Raw genomic sequence first — 18,816 nt, forward strand, 5'->3', positions numbered from 1 at the left:
AACTTGTGTATGGATTAGAAGTTGCCTGCCAATTTTCTAAGCGACCAGGGCGCTTATGACTCCAAATTGCGATACATTTGTTTCCCAATTTGACTGCAAGGGACACAATTTGGAATCATAGCAGATCCAGGTAGAGAATAGGTCTTCAGCAACCCATGCTTGTCGTAAGAGGCAACTATGCTTGTAGTAAGAGGCGACTAACGGGATCGGGTGGTCAGGCTCACTGACTTGGTTGATGCATGTCATTGCGTGGATCGATGCTCATGATATTAATCACTGGATTGGTTTGGTCCATACTCAATTATTTACAGACCGCGGTCATATAGCTTGAATATTGCCAAGTGCGGCGTTAAATAACTAACAAACAAACAAACAAACAAACCAAGCCTTTTTACCAAGAGAAGTATCTGGGACCAATCCTAACCCAGCATCCCCCCGGGACTGATTTATTTCAGTTCCTAAAACTGATAAACATTTCAACCAGCTTTAGTCTTGGCTTTCCTTCCACACTAGACTTACAGTAATCATATCACATACAGTAGCCATGTTGTCTGAACTTGAATTGTTTGTTTGATACTGATTAAGATTGATTTATAAAGTCACATTCATTTTCTTTTCAAGTCAAGAGAGTTCAGTGGCCTTCCCAACAGGGGCCCTATTCCATCCTGGCTGGTAAGTATAGTCACCTAGATACACAGTTGCCACAAAGTTGCATGGAGGTCTCACCCAGGTGTTTCTGTATGTCAGGTACAATACAAGCAGAGAAGCAGGATGGTTTCTACCTTCATCAACAAGTGTACAACAAATACTAAGAACTGTACAGCTAATTCTTCTGATAACTGAACAACCAATTCTGGTACTTACAGAAATTCTTGTAACTGTGCAGAAAATGCTTTTTTGTGCTGTACAGCAAATCTTAGTTCTGTACAGAAAATTCTTGTAAGTGAACAGATAATGCCTTCTGGTACTGTACAGCAAATTCTTGTACCATCAGCAAATTCTTGTCCCATCAGCAAGTTTTTGTACCATCAGCAAATTCTTGTACCATCAGCAAATTCTTGTACCATCAGCAAGTTTTTGTACCATCAGCAAATTCTTGTACCATCAGCAAAATTTTGTACCATCAGCAAATTCTTGTACCATCAGCAAGTTTTTGTACCATCAGCAAATTCTTGTACCATCAGCAAATTTTTGTACCATCAGCAAATTCTTGTATAATCAGCAAATTTTTGTACCATCTTGAACCATCAGCAAATTCTGATAGCTTTACAGCAAATACCTTCTGGTAACTAGAACAAATTCTGGTAACCAATGGTAACAGTTCAACAAATTTTGGTATCAGTACAACAATTTCAACATAAAGAACTAGATTATCCAGACGGCAATAGCTACATCTCATATCAGCTTACCTTTACTTATATCATGTCAACAAGAAGTACAAATGTCCCAACCTTATCAGCCAAGGTCAAAGGTACCTTGAATGTAGGTCAACCTGCCATTACCTGTGTTACCATTTATCACACTGAAGTGCACTGGCTTTACCTGCCTGCCGTCAATCTTGTGTATGTCAGATCCATGTGTTACCATGTTCCCTTATCTTGTAGCCTATACTCTGTAGAGAGTGAGTTAGGAATCTTTGTCTGGACTTGTTGTTCTCTACAATGCTTGTTGTACTGTACAATACAGTTTCAGTACCTGTTTGTGTTGTCTGGTGAACCTCCTCCACCCCGGAACAATATACTTGTACATTCAGGGATGGTTTGTGTATAAAGGTTGCAGTGTGCAGGCTTTTGTGCCCCTTGGATGTAGATGTTTGTTGTGTACATCAGCAGGTATCTTGACGTGTCGGTGCCCGAGTCAACAGATTTTATTTTGTGTTCACAAACATTTGGACACTGTATTGGACTTCATTGAAACATTTTAAGCTTCAACTTTTGTCAAGACTGTGGGTGTGTCTTGTGACATTGATTGCTGCACAGTATTGACGTGTCTTGTTTGTGGACACTGAGAGGAACCTATTTGGCTATGGATCTCTTGGATGAGTCGAACCCTATCATTCCACCTGTGGTTAGTTGTTTTCTTCAGAAAGATTTGCTATTACGAAAGTCTCCTTGTGGTTTGTGTGTGTATTCTTATCCAAACCAAGCAAGGACTCCTCACTCACAAGATTGTATTGGCATATCTTTTCACACAACACATGTATAATTATCCCCTGTAAGGTGGTAAAGGAACGATGACAGTTTTTAAGTCCAAATAAGCATGATAAGGGTAGGGTTTGTTTCTTGTGCCAAACTAATAAACATTTAATTATTTCTATATGAAACTATCAGTAATAGACAGAGTGGCAGTACATTTATGTCCAGATAAAGTACTGGCACAAGTTCTCTCTGTGTCTACTTCAGTTCCACAAACTCTATACCTCAGATCACATGAACTCCACTTAAGGTCTGTCATGCTTAAATGTACAAGTTTCACAAAGCTGAGGGTTTCTCACCTCTATAAACTGTATACTTTACAGTACTTCATCAGCATATAAATGTACTCCACCTGATGAAAATAGTGACCACCCACTGGACAAAAGTATGTAACTGTGTTATAAAAGTTGATAGCAGGCTCGAGTGTGAAAATTACATCATATGACCAACATAAGCAATCCAAACAATTACCATTTTGTAGTCTCTGCATTTCCGACTTCATCCCCGATGCCTGATAATGGAATGCTGTTTCAGATCAACAAGAAGTACCTTGCCCCCCTGTTCATTGCCTACGATGCCAGGCTGAAGGAGAAGGATGATGTCATCAGGCAGTATCAGGTAATGCTTCTCTCCTGGGCCCCATGGAATGTCAAAGGTGAAGGTCACAAGCTAGAAAAATGTCACAAAAATGTTTGTGATTACATTCTCAAAATAATTATTCAGACTGCCTCCACACACACACACACACACACACACACACACACACACACACACACACACACACACACACACACACACACACACACTCCCTATCCTCCCACCCACCCACCAACCCACCCACTCACTCACTCACTCACTCACTCACTCACTCACTCACTCACTCACTCACTCACTCACTCACTCACTCACTCACTCACTCACTCCGCTCACTCACTCACTTCGCTCACTCACTCACACCAGCATGTGCAAACACACTAGGGCTGGGACGGGTAACTCGGGTACTGAGTAGGACCCGGGTACCCACAGGACTACCCGGCCCCGGGTTTAGTCACATGATATATTGTTTGATGACAAAAAATATCTAGAACTCTATGGTTACACTACAAGTCACTAATGTTCGCATTTCTTTCTGACTATGCACCCATTCCCTCTGATTTTTCATGTGGTTAAATAAAGATATAACTAAATTCAAATTTTGAGACATCTCCTGAGACCTACAGTGGGTACCCGGGTAGGGTCGGGTAATAGTGGTGTGGGCACCTGGGTAGTAAATTTGGACTCGTCCAAGCCCAAATCACACATATTTTGTCAGCTCCTAAAATAATGCTTTGACCCTCAAGAAAACAACATATGACCAAACTCTTCAATATAATAAAATTGAACCTTGAATGCAGTATTTTGTTGAACCCATGCACTGACTGACTGTCGTGTTGTCCAGGAGGAGCTACAGAGTCTGAAGCGTCGGGCCGAGGACATCGTGAAGGAGAACCAGAAACTCCACATGGGGCAGTCTGGCAGAGGAGCTCTCAGCATGACAGAGTGGTAGGTGCACCACATACAAATTTGGGAATACGAAATTGCCATGGATAATTTTTCCAATCAATTATTGATGATACCATCTTGACAAATAACAGATATACTGTAAATTTTAAAATTAAAGTGACTCCTGACCCCAAGCCAAAAATGCAATTCAATATTAATATAATCCCCAACCCCCCCCCCCCCCCCCCCCACCCCCACCCCAAAATTTGAAGTTTAATAAATGTGAGCAAAGACCACTGACATTCTTTTCATGCTCACATTAAAATTTCAAGATTTACAGTTTTTGCAAACAGATATCTTCAGTTTGATTGAAAGGTAGGTTAGTAACAGATTGCTTTTGTTACAAAATTCATAGAGTCTATTTTAAGTGAAGGAGAATCAACCTACACCAGAATATAACAGTTGATTGTGAGAATACGAGCATGGTGGGTGACAGCATCCGTCATTAATTAGTCTGCATCAGAAATCTCTCCCTGGGAGATATAATTAGTCTGGGAAGGGAAATTGAGATTAGTCTCATTAATATTTCACCAGTTTGTGCTGATCGGTTGGTGTTGTTTCTTGAATAATTAAGTCATGAATAATTAACCGCACAGCTTCAAGCAGGTGAGGAGAGCAGCTTGCTCACAACTTGTGCTTGTACAGACACTTGCTGGTTGTCGATATTCCATTTTTACAAGAAAGAGGTAGGTTTGTCTGCAGCAGTGTTACAAGTTAGTTTATTTACATCATCCTTCCTATTATCTGATTTGGTGTCGAAAGCAGCATTGTGTTGGTCCAGAAAAGGTCAGCGGTAGAAACTAACAATTTCAACCCACTAGTCCTTATAATGATAGCATAAAGCAAAACCTTTAAAAATGTCAAAATTCTACTAGTCCTTAGGATACCTTTACTATTGGGCAGTTTGGCAAGGACTATAGGACTAGTGCCAATTTCTAACCCTGAAAGGTGCTGATGTACATTGATCAGGAAAATGGCAGTGTAGAGGACGAGGATCAGATGGTGGATGCAGATGGGATGTAGACAGGGTACACTGTCTGGGGTGTTCTGGGAGAAGTATGTCAATATCTAAGTTATACTGACAAGGCTTAGGAGATGGTGAAGGGCAACATTTGTGACCCACCAGGAGAAAAGGGAGCTTATGGGTGTAGGATACAATTGTGATATGACATCACATGACGTTTGACGTCAATTTACTTCAGTGAAGATCAATATGTGTAACGTCGCGTATCTTTGTAATAAATATGAATTGAAGCTTGTGAATTGTACTTTTGTGCTCCGAAGATGCTGTAGTTTTAAAATATAATAAAAAGTCAAAATATGATTTTTCACCCATAAGGTCCTTGTTCATGATAATGCTATTATTCAGATATTCTGCAGCTTGCTTCCCACCAAGGCTGTAGCTGGACTAAATGTTAAAATTTATTCTTGCTCCAGACTCCTATGATGTTTGTTTGTTTGTTTGTTGTTTAACGCCGCACTCAGCAATATTCCAGCTATATGACGGCCGTCTGTAAAATAACCGAATCTGGACCAGACAATCCAGTGATTGACATCATGAGCATCTATCCATGCAATCGGGATCAATGACATGCATCAACCAAGTCAGTGAGCCTGACCACCAGATCCCGTTAGTCGCCTTTTACGACAAGCATAGTCGCCTTTTACGGCAAGTATGGGTTGTTGAAGACCTGTTCTACCCCGGATCTTCACGGGTCTCCTATGATGTAGGGTTGGGACGATACACCAACTGTGCTATCTGATACGTATCACAATACCTTGCTCACGATCTGATACGTATCACGATACTCGCATGTGCTGTTATCTGTGGTGCCGAAGGCATCTTTTTTAGTAAACCTGCCACACTGATGATCTACAAGTATGGCACAGTGGAAAATATTGACATTTTCACTACTAATTATTGTTTAGTGTAACAGTTATTATAGCTAACACTCAAGGTAAGAATCGATATTGTTTTGCATAGTGTGCTACTGTGATTGATACTTGTATCGGGAAGTAAAAAATAACGATCCACCGATTCATCGATGTATTGTCCCACCACAACTATCATGTGTATGAATGTTTTTGTTTGTAGTTTTCTTTTTTATGAAACACAAGTGATTATAGCTGTATGATGGGAGATAAGAAAGAATTCACATTCTCTTCAAATATATGTTCCTAATCTCCAACACCAGTGAAGCATTGAGTTGTCTACATGCTTTTGAAACCTGTGCTCCTTCACAGAAAAACTGGTGTTTTGAGTACTTTCAGTTTATTTAAGTTACAATACTTTGTCAATAATATTAATACTGCCAATGTGTAGGAGGGGAGACGTTCCTGTATGACTACTTTCAGTTTATTTAAGTTACAATACTTTGTCAATAATACAAATACTGCCAATGTGTAGGAGGGGCGACATTCCTGTATGACTTCACAATTGATAAGTGATGTTATCATGTCACATAGATGGAACAATTGACCATTTCAACTCTCAATAACCAAACAGTTAAATAATTTGATGATTGTTCCGTAATAATCTTTGAGCTTTTTGTTTGAGCCAAAGAGATCTGAAATAAAATAACTAGGGTTAGATTTGAATATTTATGCTTCACGTTAATACTTGTCTATTTCCCAAATAGTAATTAGGAGGGAGTAAATAAGTTTTGTTTTACACAACTTTTAGCAATATTCTAGCAACATCACAGCAGTGAACATCAGAACATCATGTACCCATGTGGGTAATCGAACCCGGGTCTTCAGCATGACGGGCAAATGCTTTAACCACCAGGCTACCCCCCCCCCCCAGTAATTAGGAAAAGTAACTGGAAGCTAAACAAAATTTAGAAAAAGTCAAAAGAATGCCAAAGTATTTTCTGTGCATATCTCGTGTGGATACTGTGACTGAACTACGGTTCCAAATGGTTGTATACATGGTATAGTCACTGCCTGACTCTGTGTCTTGCAGGCAGCAGCTACAGGAGCAGGCCAAGCTTGTCCTGGAGGAGAATCAGGTTCTTATGGAACAGATCGAGATCAACCAACTCAAGTCCAAGGAAATGTTCAATGCCCACTTGCAGGAAGGTAATACATTTCTCTCACAGTTGCTTAGAAATGGAGCTGAAGTAGGTCTAAAATGCATACAAGAAGATGGTTTTTAACAGAAATAACACTGACCAAGTTTGTGACCCAAGATGAAACTTTCATCAAATGTCAGCAGTTTGAAGTCAGCTGGAGTCAAGGACTCTCTGATGTGAAAAATGGACATGTTGTTGAAAAGAGAATATTTTGAAGTGTCGAAATGGTAACCATCAGTTAAATTATTATAATCAGAAAAAGCTTTTCCAGTTTTCTTTTATATTTGAAATTAGGCTGTTACCTGAAGGGCTCATCCTTAAATCTTGTCCCTCTGGTCAGGAATCAAGACTAGGATCTATTCATTATGTGTATCCGAAGAGGGTTTGGTTTGGTTTGTTGTTTAACGCCACACACAGCAATATTCGGTCTGTAAATAATCAAGTCTGGACCAGACAATCCAGTGATCAATATCATGAGCATTGATCCACGCAATATGGGATCGATGACATGCATCAACCAAGTCAGCAAGCCTGACCACCCGATCCCGTTAGTCGCCTCCTATGACAAGCAAAGTCGCCTTTTACGTCAAGCATGAGTTGCTGAGGACCTTTTCTACCCCGGATCTTCACAGGTCGTATCTGAAGAGGAGAGAATTACGATTTCTGCCGTCTTCCTGGTCATTTCTGTCTTACTACCGTGCAGGTTCAACCTTTTTATCCGTTGAAGGAAAACATGTTTATAAATTAGAATACTATGTGTATTCACACCAATCCAAAGAAAAGAAAATCTTTCAAGTAATTAAGAAAAGAGGCATTGGTGTTGGGGAGGCTGGGAGTAAGGGATTGTTTGATGTTGGGGAGGCTGGCAGTAAGGGATTGTTTGATGTTGGGGAGGCTGGCAGTAAGGGAATGTTTGATGTTGGGGAGGCTGGCAGTAAGGGATTGTTTGATGTTGGGGAGGCTGGCAGTAAGGGAATGTTTGATGTTGGGGAGGCTGGCAGTAAGGGAATGTTTGATGTTGGGGAGGCTGGTAGTAAGGGAATGTTTGATGTTGGGGAGGCTGGCAGTAAGGGAATGTTTGATGTTGGGGAGGCTGGTAGTAAGGGATTGATTGATGTTGGGGAGGCTGGCAGTAAGGGAATGTTTGATGTTGGGGAGGCTGGCAGTAAGGGAATGTTTGATGTTGGGGAGGCTGGCAGTAAGGGAATGTTTGATGTTGGGGAGGCTGGCAGTAAGGGATTGTTTGATGTTGGGGAGGCTGGCAGTAAGGTAATGTTTGATGTTGGGGAGGCTGGCAGTAAGGGATTGTTTGATGTTGGGGAGGCTGGCAGTAAGGGATTGTTTGATGTTGGGGAGGCTGGCAGTAAGGGATTGTTTGATGTTGGGGAGGCTGGCAGTAAGGGAATGTTTGATGTTGGGGAGGCTGGCAGTAAGGGATTGTTTGATGTTGGGGAGGCTGGCAGTAAGGGAATGTTTGATGTTGGGGAGGCTGGCAGTAAGGGAATGTTTGATGTTGGGGAGGCTGGCAGTAAGGAAATGTTTGATGTTGGGGAGGCTGGCAGTAAGGGAATGTGTGATGTTGGGGAGGCTGGCAGTAAGGGAATGTTTGATGTTGGGGAGGCTGGCAGTAAGGGAATGTTTGATGTTGGGGAGGCTGGCAGTAAGGGAATGTTTGATGTTTGGGAGGCTGGCAGTAAGGGAATGTTTGATGTTGGGGAGGCTGGCAGTAAGGGATTGTTTGATGTTGGGGAGGCTGGCAGTAAGGAAATGTTTGATGTTGGGGAGGCTGGCAGTAAGGGATTGTTTGATGTTGGGGAGGCTGGCAGTAAGGGAATGTTTGATGTTGGGGAGGCTGGCAGTAAGGAAATGTTTGATGTCGGGGAGGCTGGCAGTAAGGGATTGTTTGATGTTGGGGAGGCTGGCAGTAAGGGATTGTTTGATGTTGGGGAGGCTGGCAGTAAGGGAATGTTTGATGTTGGCGAGGCTGGCAGTAAGGGATTGTTTGATGTCGGGGAGGCTGGCAGTAAGGTAATGTTTGATGTTGGGGAGGCTGGCAGTAAGGGATTGTTTGATGTTGGGGAGGCTGGCAGTAGGGGAATGTTTGATGTTGGGGAGGCTGGCAGTAAGGAAATGTTTGATGTCGGGGAGGCTGGCAGTAAGGGATTGTTTGATGTTGGGGAGGCTGGCAGTAAAGGATTGTTTGATGTCGGGGAGGCTGGCAGTAAGGTAATGTTTGATGTTGGGGAGGCTGGCAGTAAGGGATTGTTTGATGTTGGGGAGGCTGGCAGTAAGGGATTGTTTGATGTTGGGGAGGCTGGCAGTAAGGGAATGTTTGATGTTGGGGAGGCTGGCAGTAAGGGAATGTTTGATGTTGGGGAGGCTGGCAGTAAGGGATTGTTTGATGTTGGGGAGGCTGGGAGTAAGGGATTGTTTGATGTTGGGGAGGCTGGCAGTAAGGGAATGTTTGATGTTGGGGAGGCTGGCAGTAAGGGAATGTTTGATGTCGGGGAGGCTGGCAGTAAGGGATTGTTTGATGTCGGGGAGGCTGGCAGTAAGGGATTGTTTGATGTTGGGGAGGCTGGCAGTAAGGGAATGTTTGATGTTGGGGAGGCTGGCAGTAAGGGAATGTTTGATGTCGGGGAGGCTGGCAGTAAGGGATTGTTTGATGTTGGGGAGGCTGGCAGTAAGGATTGTTTGATGTTGGGGAGGCTGGCAGTAAAGGATTGTTTGATGTTGGGGAGGCTGGTTGTAAGGGATTGTTTGATGTTGAGGAGGATGACAGTAAGGTAATGTTTGATGTTGTCTCCAGTGTCCAGGCTGACGAAGAAGCTGAGTGTATCCGAGTCTGAAAAGTTGGAGATGGAGCGAGACCAGGAGGCCACCAGACTGAAGTTCTCCGAGCTGCGACACAAACATGACGCTCTCCTCCTCACCACCGGCAGCCAGGTGACCGTGCAGGACCACATCAACACCATCGCCGACATCAAGAGGTCAGTACATTTGTGTGGGATATGCTCCAGCAGATATCAGCTTTCCAAAGGACCAGTAGGTATAATATTCAGGTCCTGGTGGATTAATGATCCTGACCAAAAAATGGTAATGATGATGATTAATTCTTCATTCTAATGCTTAATTCTGATTCCAATCGCGAAATAAACAACAGTGCCCCAAGAACAACCACAGCACTACTATTTGGTTCATTCCACTCTTCCAAGAGAAAATAGGTTTAACATAGGACCAAGCTGGTGATAGTGATGCCTTTAAGCATTGGTCACCACTCGCCCCTTTCTGTAACCTGCAAGAAGACTCGTACCCCTATCGATAAATGTTATGTGCGAAAATATGACAAACCATCAGAATCAGAATGCGTGTATGATTTCAAGTTCTTCGTCAAAGAATCCCTCAGAAATATTTTTGATTTTACATATGTCTTGCATCTAAAAATATACCAAAGACCCAGTTAAATGTGTTCATTCATACTGTATAATTCCGCATGTCCAGATGTGCTTTAAATTGCATCTGAAATATATATAATAAATGGGGAAATATATGTGACCCATTACGCAACAAGTTGACAATTGTTTTAGGTATGCCAGTTTGCGCTAAGACGAAACCCCGGTCGCAAAAATGGCCATGAGAGGGGCAAGAGTCTCTATTTGTTCCGGAATAACACAAGTTGGTCACGAATGGGCCTTTAAGATAAAAACAATCTTTTCTTTTAGTTTGATCACAGCAGTGGTATCTGTGGTAATAGTTTTGTCTGGACAAGAAATATAGTGAACAAACACAAGCAGAACCTGTAGGACACAAGCTATAGATCCCTCTCCTTGTTCTCCATGCACCAACATGTTTGTGAAAGTTACAAATTGACTCTACAGAGCCACATTTATTATAACCAGTTCATGACTATTAACATGATGTTAAGGTAGAAAGGGAATGCTTATGTAATTATTAGTTGTTGATCCAGTAGTACCTTCTCAGTGTTGAGTGTCAGTAGCAACTGAACCTCCCAGTTACCAAGATATTTGAATGAACACAGGTCTTTGACGGAGGAGAAAGAGCAGCACTTTCAAGAAACGGAAACTTTTCGCAATAGGATAAAGGTAAGTACTTTATATCAGAGAAGAGAGTGACAGATAGGGAGCCAGTTATGGCACACACACCTCTCCTATTCCTGTGTTTGCTGATGAAGAGGCAAGTCATGGAAGATGTAGAGTGGGTTTCAGTTTGAATGTGAGAGTAGCTGGTGAAGCAGGTGGAAGACATATCTTTTGGGTGAAACTGGTGAGCTTGGGTATGGTCCTGGCAAACCAGGTACCATATTCAACATAATAAGCACCCAGGGTGCTCTCAAAATTAGAAATAGGGGGCCCTTATTAGAATATTATTTTGGTGAAAAACAACAGGGTTAAAAGATCGTAAATTTCGTGGTTTATGCTGACAGCCTGAAATGTTTATATACGACAGATATATTTTTCCAGAATCTAATTTTCCACAATTAAGGATGCATATAACACACGTATTATACACAAATAAATAAGTCTTGTGTACATTGATCAATCGGAAGGGGTGCTAATTGGGATTGTTCACTTGCCAATATATTAGCAAATATCTCCGTGGGTGCTTATTAGAGTGGAGCGCTTATTACGTCGAATACGGTACTCCAATCAGGGCAAATCTAGTATTCCAACCCAGGACCAGAAGATTCTGTTACAGCTAAGGGAGTGAACTCTGCTCTGCAACTTGTGGCACCTTCAACAACTGGGCCACTTGTTTAATAAGTAATGTTGAGACATTATGAAGTGATCTCACATGTGGTGTCTCTTTAGACAGGTGACACTATTCGAAAGTGACTCTGTTCACCAAGCAGTGAATGGGTACCTGGTAGGATGAGATGGTAACGTGACTGACTGTTAACCTTCTAGCACCTCACAGGCAGCTTGCGTTGTATACTTCCCAGGGAGCTGAGAATGAAAATCAAGGAAATTCTTTCCATCGTATCTTCCTTGTTTTCCACATTAAATGGTGTTTTGTACACAGGGATTACTTACTTAAATTAGGAAAGTTTTATAGGGTTGAGTACTCAGGTTATCAGACATTCACTTGTCGTGCCAAAGCCGAGTTTTGATCCCCCACCTGTAAGCAATGTGTGGAGTCCAGTCTTGATCATGTTGATGTTCTGCTCTGTGATGTGGCTGGAATATTCTGTGTGAATTCCATATTAGCCAGGTTGACTTGTTTGATTGAGTGTCACTGTACCCTGACCATGTGGATCGTTGCTCATGATACCAATCACTGGATTGTCAGGTCCAAACTTGGTTATTTACAGACCACCATCATATAGCTGAGTGCTGCGCTACACAACAAGCAAACTTCTAATGCTGCCCAGCTCCATTCACTGCATTTTATCCTGATGTTGAAGGTTATTTAATTCTCTGAACTATTGTATGGCTGTCTGATGTTGCCAGGCCTTGGAGGAGGAGAGAAGGAGTCTGGCGGTGAGGAACACAGATTTTTTGGCAGAGAACAAGAGACTCCATGCAGAGATCAAGGCTCTTCACAAGGCTGTCAGGTAAATATGGTGCACAAAGTAGAGAAACGGGCCAACAGCAATGGCAACTGTGTTGTGTAGTGTTGAGAGAGTACTGTATATGTTGAGGGCAGGGCCAGCAGAAGCTGATGGTGTTGTGTAGGGTTGTTTAGTGCTGTGTAGCGTTGTGTGGGGTTGTTAAGTGTTGTGTAGGGTTGTTTAGGGTTGTGTAGTCTAGCGTTGTGTTTTGTCGTGTAGTGTTGTGTAGGGTGATGAATTGTAGGGTTGCATTGCGTTGTGTAGTGTAGCGTTGTGTATGTAGCATTGTGTAGGGTCATGTAGTGTTGTGTAGTGTAGGGTTGTGTAGTGTTGTATAGGGTAGTGTTGTATAGGGTCATGTAGTGTTGTGTAGTATAGTGCTATGTAGGGTCATGTATTGTAGGGTTGTGTTCTGTAGTGTTGTACAGGGTCGTGTAGCGTTGTGTTGTGTAGTGTAGTGTTGTGTAGTCTTGTATAGGGTTGTGTTGTGTAGAGTTGTATATGGTTGTGTAGTGTTCTGACGTGTAGTGTTTTGTTGTGTAGTGTTGTGTCGTCTTGTATAGGGTCTGGTGAAGTGTTGTATATGGTTGTGTAGTGTTCTGACATGTTGTGTTGTGTAGTTTCGTATAGGGTAGTGTTGTATAGGGTTGTGTGGTGTTGTGTAGGGTTTTGAGAGCTCTGTATGTGTTGCAGGCGGGCCCAGCAGAAGCTGATGGTGTTGTGTAGTGTTGTATTGGGTAGTGTTGTGTGGTGTTATGTTGTGTAGTGTTGTGTGGTGTTTTGATGGGTTGTGAAAGATCTGTATGTGTTGCAGGCGGGCGCAGCAGAAGTTGATGGTGTTCCAGTCTGCAATGGAGCAGTCGGAGGACAAGGAGATGACTACCCAGGAGTACCTTGCCACTGTCATCAAGCTGGTCAGTGTTGCTTCACATCTCCCTCTCGCTAATACCATCAAGGCGCAAATATGTTTGCAGAAGTTCTATGTGAGATTATACCAGGAATTTGCTTGTTGTAACAGACGACATATTGGATCAGTTTGTCAGACCTGATCATTTGGTTGAACGCATGTTGTCGTACCCCAATGGGCTAGGACGTTTTTATCAACTGCTGGATCTGACTCGATTAATGAACTGTTTGTGCAGAAAGGTTGGATCATTTATTGAAGTACTTGCACAATGCTCACTAATGCATGGATATTATTTGCTTTGCAGGCTGAAAAAACTGCAGCAGAAAGGGATACTTATGCTAAAGTTGTAAGTATTTTTAGTGAAACGTTAACATGGTACTACAATACCAGGGTAATAATATATTTTTTTAAGAAATAAATGACGAGCGTGAGTTGTTTTTCGTGCAATAAATTACTGCAGGGAGAATAAACCATGAGGGGTGCAACAAGGGTGTACCTTTTCTACTTATACAGATTGTCATATCTCTCCCATTTATAAATGCGATCGATTTCCCATTGCGTTCATCTGCGGTTGCCAGATACATCTGTGGAGTTGATTTCACTGGACACTTCCCTCAAAAAATAACATTGTCCAATTTATGTAATCAAGTTGCGAACATGTGTAAAACTTCCTGAGTAGGTTGTACATTGTAACATTACTGGAGATGTGTTTTAGTAGGGTTTCACAAGATGCAGGAACCCTGCATATTTTATGCATATTTCAGCAATAATACTCCAAATCATATTTTCAAGTCTTATTAGACAGTGCTGCCTCCCACAAAATCAGAAAAGAGGAAGTCATATTTTCTTAATTTTGTTTATTTTAACATTTTAACATGATTTGGTCATGAGCAGAATGAGCATGATGTTATTTAGTTGTGAATGTCCCAGTGAGTGATGAAGACTCTCAGTTAGTGTAGGTGACACTGTGTAAGTGAGATGTTCTGTTGATGGTGTTGATGATGGTGTTGATGATGGTGTTGATGGTGTTTGTCTCCCCAGGCCAAGGAGCAGCAGAGTGAGAGTAAGCGAGCCATGAACAAGATGTTGGCCAGAACTGTCACGGTCGGCAAGCTGGAGGAGAAGCTAAAGGTAGTCACTCAGGGAGACATTCTTATCTAGTGTAAATAATCTCACTATGATCAGATCTTTTGTTCATGATTCAGTATATCTCTGTGTCAAGATCAGATAAACCCTCTATTGGTGGTCACGTCAGGTCAACTTTCTAATCAGCCAATCAGCCTCCCTCCTCCCCCCTCCCTACCTTTGAAAACCAAAGCTAGACAATCCCCCAACCCCCACCCTGCCCACTGAGAGAAACCAAAGCTAGACAATCCCTCTATCCCCATCCACTGAGAGAAACCAAAGCTAGACAATCCCCCACCCCCACCCCACTGAGAGAAACCAAAGGTAGACAATCCCCCACCCCCACCCCCACCCCCACCCACCCTACTGAGAGAAACCAAAGCTAGACAATCCCCCACCCCCACCCCACTGAGAGAAACCAAAGGTAGACAATCCCCCAACCCCACCCTACTGAGAGAAACTAAAGGTAGACAATCCCCCACCCCCACCCACCTTACTGAGAGAAACCAAAGGTAGACAATCCCCCACCCCCACCCACCTTACTGAGAGAAACCAAAGGTAGACAATCCCCCACCCCAACCCACCCTACTGAGAGAAACCAAAGGTAGACAATCCCCCACCCCCACCCACCCTACTGAGAGAAACCAAAGCTAGACAATCCCCCACCCCCACCCACCTTACTGAGAGAAACCAAAGGTAGACAATCCCCCACCCCAACCCACCCTACTGAGAGAAACCAAAGCTAGACAATCCCCAACCCCCACCCACCCTACTGAGAGAAACCAAAGCTAGACAATCCCCCACCCCCACCCACCCTACTGAGAGAAACCAAAGGTAGACAATCCCCCACCCCACCCCCACCCTACTGAGAGAAACCAAAGGTAGACAATCCCCCACCCCAACCCACCCTACTGAGAGAAACCAAAGGTAGACAATCCCCAACCCCCACCCACCCTACTGAGAGAAACCAAAGCTAGACAATCCCCCACCCCCACCCCACTGAGAGAAACCAAAGGTAGACAATCCCCCACCCCCACCCCCACCCACCCTACTGAGAGAAACCAAAGCTAGACAATCCCCCACCCCCACCCCCACCCCACTGAGAGAAACCAAAGGTAGACAATCCCCCACCCCCACCCACCCTACTGAGAGAAACCAAAGCTAGACAATCCCCCACCCCCACCCCCACCCCACAGAGAGAAACCAAAGGTAGACAATCCCCCACCCCCCACCCCCACCCACCCTACTGAGAGAAACCAAAGGTAGACAATCCCCCAACCCCACCCCACTGAAAGAAACTAAACCTAGACAATCCCCCACCCCCACCCAACTGAGAGAAACTAAAGGTAGACAATCCCCCAACCCCACCCTACTGAGAGAAACCAAAGGTTGACAATCCCCCACCCCCACCCCACTGAGAGAAACCAAAGGTTGACAATCCCCCACCCCCACCCCCACCCACCCCACTGAGAGAAACCAAAGGTTGACAATCCCCCACCCCCACCCCACTGAGAGAAACCAAAGGTTGACAATCCCCAACCCCCACCCCACTGAGTGAAACCAAAGCTAGACGATCCCCCACCCCCACCCTACTGAGAGAAACCAAAGCTAGACGATCCCCCACCCCCACCCCAGTGAGAGAAACCAAAGGTTGACAATCCCCCACCCCCACACCACAGAGTGAAACCAAAGCTAGACAATCCCCCAACCCCACCCTACTGAGAGAAACTAAAGCTTGACGATCCCCAATCCCCACCCCACTGAGAGAAACCAAAGGTTGACAATCCCCCACCCCCACACCACAGAGTGAAACCAAAGCTAGACAATCCCCCAACCCCACCCTACTGAGAGAAACTAAAGCTTGACGATCCCCAATCCCCACCCCACTGAGAGAAACCAAAGGTAGACAATCCTCCAACCCCAACCCCACCCCACTGAGAGAAACCAAGGAAGACAATCCCCCACCCCCACCCCACTGAGAGAGAATTATGATATTTTGACCCCTCCCTTTTAAAAATGCTAGATCCGCATTTGTGTATACCGGTAAGTGCAATAGTCTTGAAAGCAATGTTAAACCCCATTTCACCTCACCTCACCTTGATTGAATATTTGTGTGTTGAATGATTACAAGTTCTTTTGTCAAATAGATATCTGTTCTAATGGGTATTCCTCACGATGGTTCCTCCCCTCGGCTTGTTTGATCAGTGTAGGTAACCATTACCCTGTACAAGCCAATGACTAATAAAAGCATGTGACGAATAGAATAAGTAATCAGTAATCAATTTCCAACACTTGCCTTTCCAGCTGTACAAGATGAAGGCAGCAGCTAAACTCTCCACTGTGGCTGACAGGTGGGTTCTAGTACTGGTTTGTGGTTCGTCTGGCAAACAAGTCACACTACATTACTCTTGACTCAAACCCACATCCTGCTTGTGTGACACTGAAGTACACAGTGCCCCTTGTGGAAGTTTCCTTGTGGAAATTTTATGACCTACGTAACTAAAGTATCATTATCAGTGACAATAAACCTAAAAATACTTTCTCTGTAATTTACCTTATGACAATGTGTGATAGTCAGCATATATCTCTTATACCTGGTTCTTCGGATCTTTGAAGGCATGTGTGGCTCAGGGCTGTTAGCTGTGCAGAGTTGCGTCCCTTTGGCACGTCAGAAACCTATGATTGTGGGTTTGAATCCCGGTTTGCCCCAATTATGTTTCTAGGTTTGTCAGCACCATACCCATGCTCGTGGGTTTCACCGAAGTGGTAAACGTTCTGAGACCTGCATCACTTCGGGCTTTCCTCCCACATTAAGCTGACACGCCGTGATATAACTGGAATACTGTTAAAAGTGGTGTCAGACACATCTGACTGACTCACTCACTCTTCCGATGTCTGTGTTTCAAGGGTGCTCTATATTGCAGGCTCAAGGAGCAGGATGAATCCTTCAACAGCCAGAAGCAGGAGTATGAGAGGGAGATCAAGCACCTGCGCCTCGTCCTGCAGGACAAGGATGGGGTGCTACTCAACATGGTGCATGACAAGAGGTCGGGTTTTATTTCAATGAGTAATTCTTGAAACACAATAGATTTTTTTTATTCATATCCATATTCAATTGATTGTTGACTCATGTACAGATATTAACTCAAGATCAAGGAAGAATATTCTTCATGGCAGCCCACATTCCATGTCTGGCTCCATGTTTGTTTGTTTGTTGTTTAACGCCGCACTCAGCAATATTCCAGCTGTATGACTTCAGTCTGTAAATAACTGGATCTGGACCACACAATCTTGTGATTGACATCATGAGCATTGATCCACGCAATTGTGATACAATGACATGCATCAACCAACCAGCGAGCCTGACCAGCCGATCCCGTTGGTTGCCTCTTACGACAAGCATGGGTTGCTGAAGACCTATTTTACCCGGATCTTTACAGTCTCGCTCCATGTGGCCACATGAGGTAGTTAACTAGGAAATAGAGAATCATGAAAATGTTTAGATTGAATTTGTATTTTCCACCATGAATCTATGAATGGCTTTTCCTGTTGCAGAGAAGTGGAGAGTGACCTCGAGCACATGTGGCAAGCTGCCAACTCAGAAAATCTTCGCATGAAGGACACGATGAGGAAAAGTCTTCGGAAGCTCCGAGAACATTCAGGTCTGAGAGATGTGGTGGAAGACGTAGATAAACAGGAACTATTACACTTGTCCAGTGATGAGGAACACTGAGTGCCTTACCAGTACCTTGCCAGTCAGGGAGGCCAGTTTTATACCGACGCAGGAGATACACAAGTGTGCATGCTTCCTTCAGCCATGACGCATGTTAAGCCTGGAAGCCCTTGCTATGAGAAGTTACAATATATGTCTCTGAAATTATTGAAACAAAGATGCAATCTCATTAAAATCAGACCTTAGTTCTTGCTACCACACAACAAAGATCTGAGGACATCCCGGTAGGGGTCACGTCAGAACAACCTTTCATCCGACCAATCAGAGTGTTGCTTACCAGATCATGAAAGTGACAGTCGGAATGTGTTAATGCATTAATTCTAATCATGCATCCTTGAAAACTTTAACACAGGGTATTCCGAACAATAGTTACAGGTTTAACGACTGAATCCATACAATCTAGACCATCTATAAGCCATTCCAGAATGTTGTTTTGTTCAGGTTTCAAATTTTTAATCAAGATTTGTCAAGATATGTTTCAAAGCGTAGTCGCCAATTTGAAATTAGTGCCGTAAAGCACGAGAAAGCTGCCTTCTGGTTGGTCATTCCATTGGTCGGTCAAAGTTCGCGCAAGGTCGGTCTGACGTGACCCGTAATTGGATGTCCTCAGATCTTTGTTTAGCAGTAGCGAGAACTAAGATCTGATTTTAATGAGATTGAACAAAGATGTT

General features: G+C 43.5%; 1 protein-coding gene across 5 annotated transcripts in view; it reads left to right on the top strand.

Moving 5' to 3' along the window:
- LOC124133800 (centrosomal protein of 89 kDa-like) overlaps positions 1–18,378 on the top strand; it is a 35,067-nt gene extending 16,689 nt beyond the window's left edge. For 4 of the 5 annotated variants that reach the window (XM_046501086.2, XM_046500310.2, XM_048397541.1 and 1 more), the window contains 13 exons: positions 622–672; positions 2,730–2,813; positions 3,634–3,737; positions 6,703–6,818; positions 9,621–9,801; positions 10,851–10,914; positions 12,280–12,383; positions 13,195–13,294; positions 13,592–13,633; positions 14,329–14,418; positions 16,717–16,763; positions 17,337–17,459; positions 17,968–18,378. In XM_046501086.2, coding sequence (XP_046357042.2) covers positions 622–672; positions 2,730–2,813; positions 3,634–3,737; positions 6,703–6,818; positions 9,621–9,801; positions 10,851–10,914; positions 12,280–12,383; positions 13,195–13,294; positions 13,592–13,633; positions 14,329–14,418; positions 16,717–16,763; positions 17,337–17,459; positions 17,968–18,145 — 1,284 coding nt within the window. In that variant the 3' untranslated portion in view covers positions 18,146–18,378. The remainder of the gene's footprint in view (positions 1–621; positions 673–2,729; positions 2,814–3,633; positions 3,738–6,702; positions 6,819–9,620; positions 9,802–10,850; positions 10,915–12,279; positions 12,384–13,194; positions 13,295–13,591; positions 13,634–14,328; positions 14,419–16,716; positions 16,764–17,336; positions 17,460–17,967) is intronic. The other variant, XM_048397540.1, reaches the window with a different exon arrangement.
- The last annotated feature ends 438 nt before the right edge of the window (positions 18,379–18,816 follow it).

This window comes from Haliotis rufescens, unplaced genomic scaffold, assembly GCF_023055435.1.
Source record: "Haliotis rufescens isolate VD_foot unplaced genomic scaffold, xgHalRufe1.0.p SCAF_17, whole genome shotgun sequence".
Lineage (NCBI taxonomy): Eukaryota > Metazoa > Mollusca > Gastropoda > Lepetellida > Haliotidae > Haliotis > Haliotis rufescens.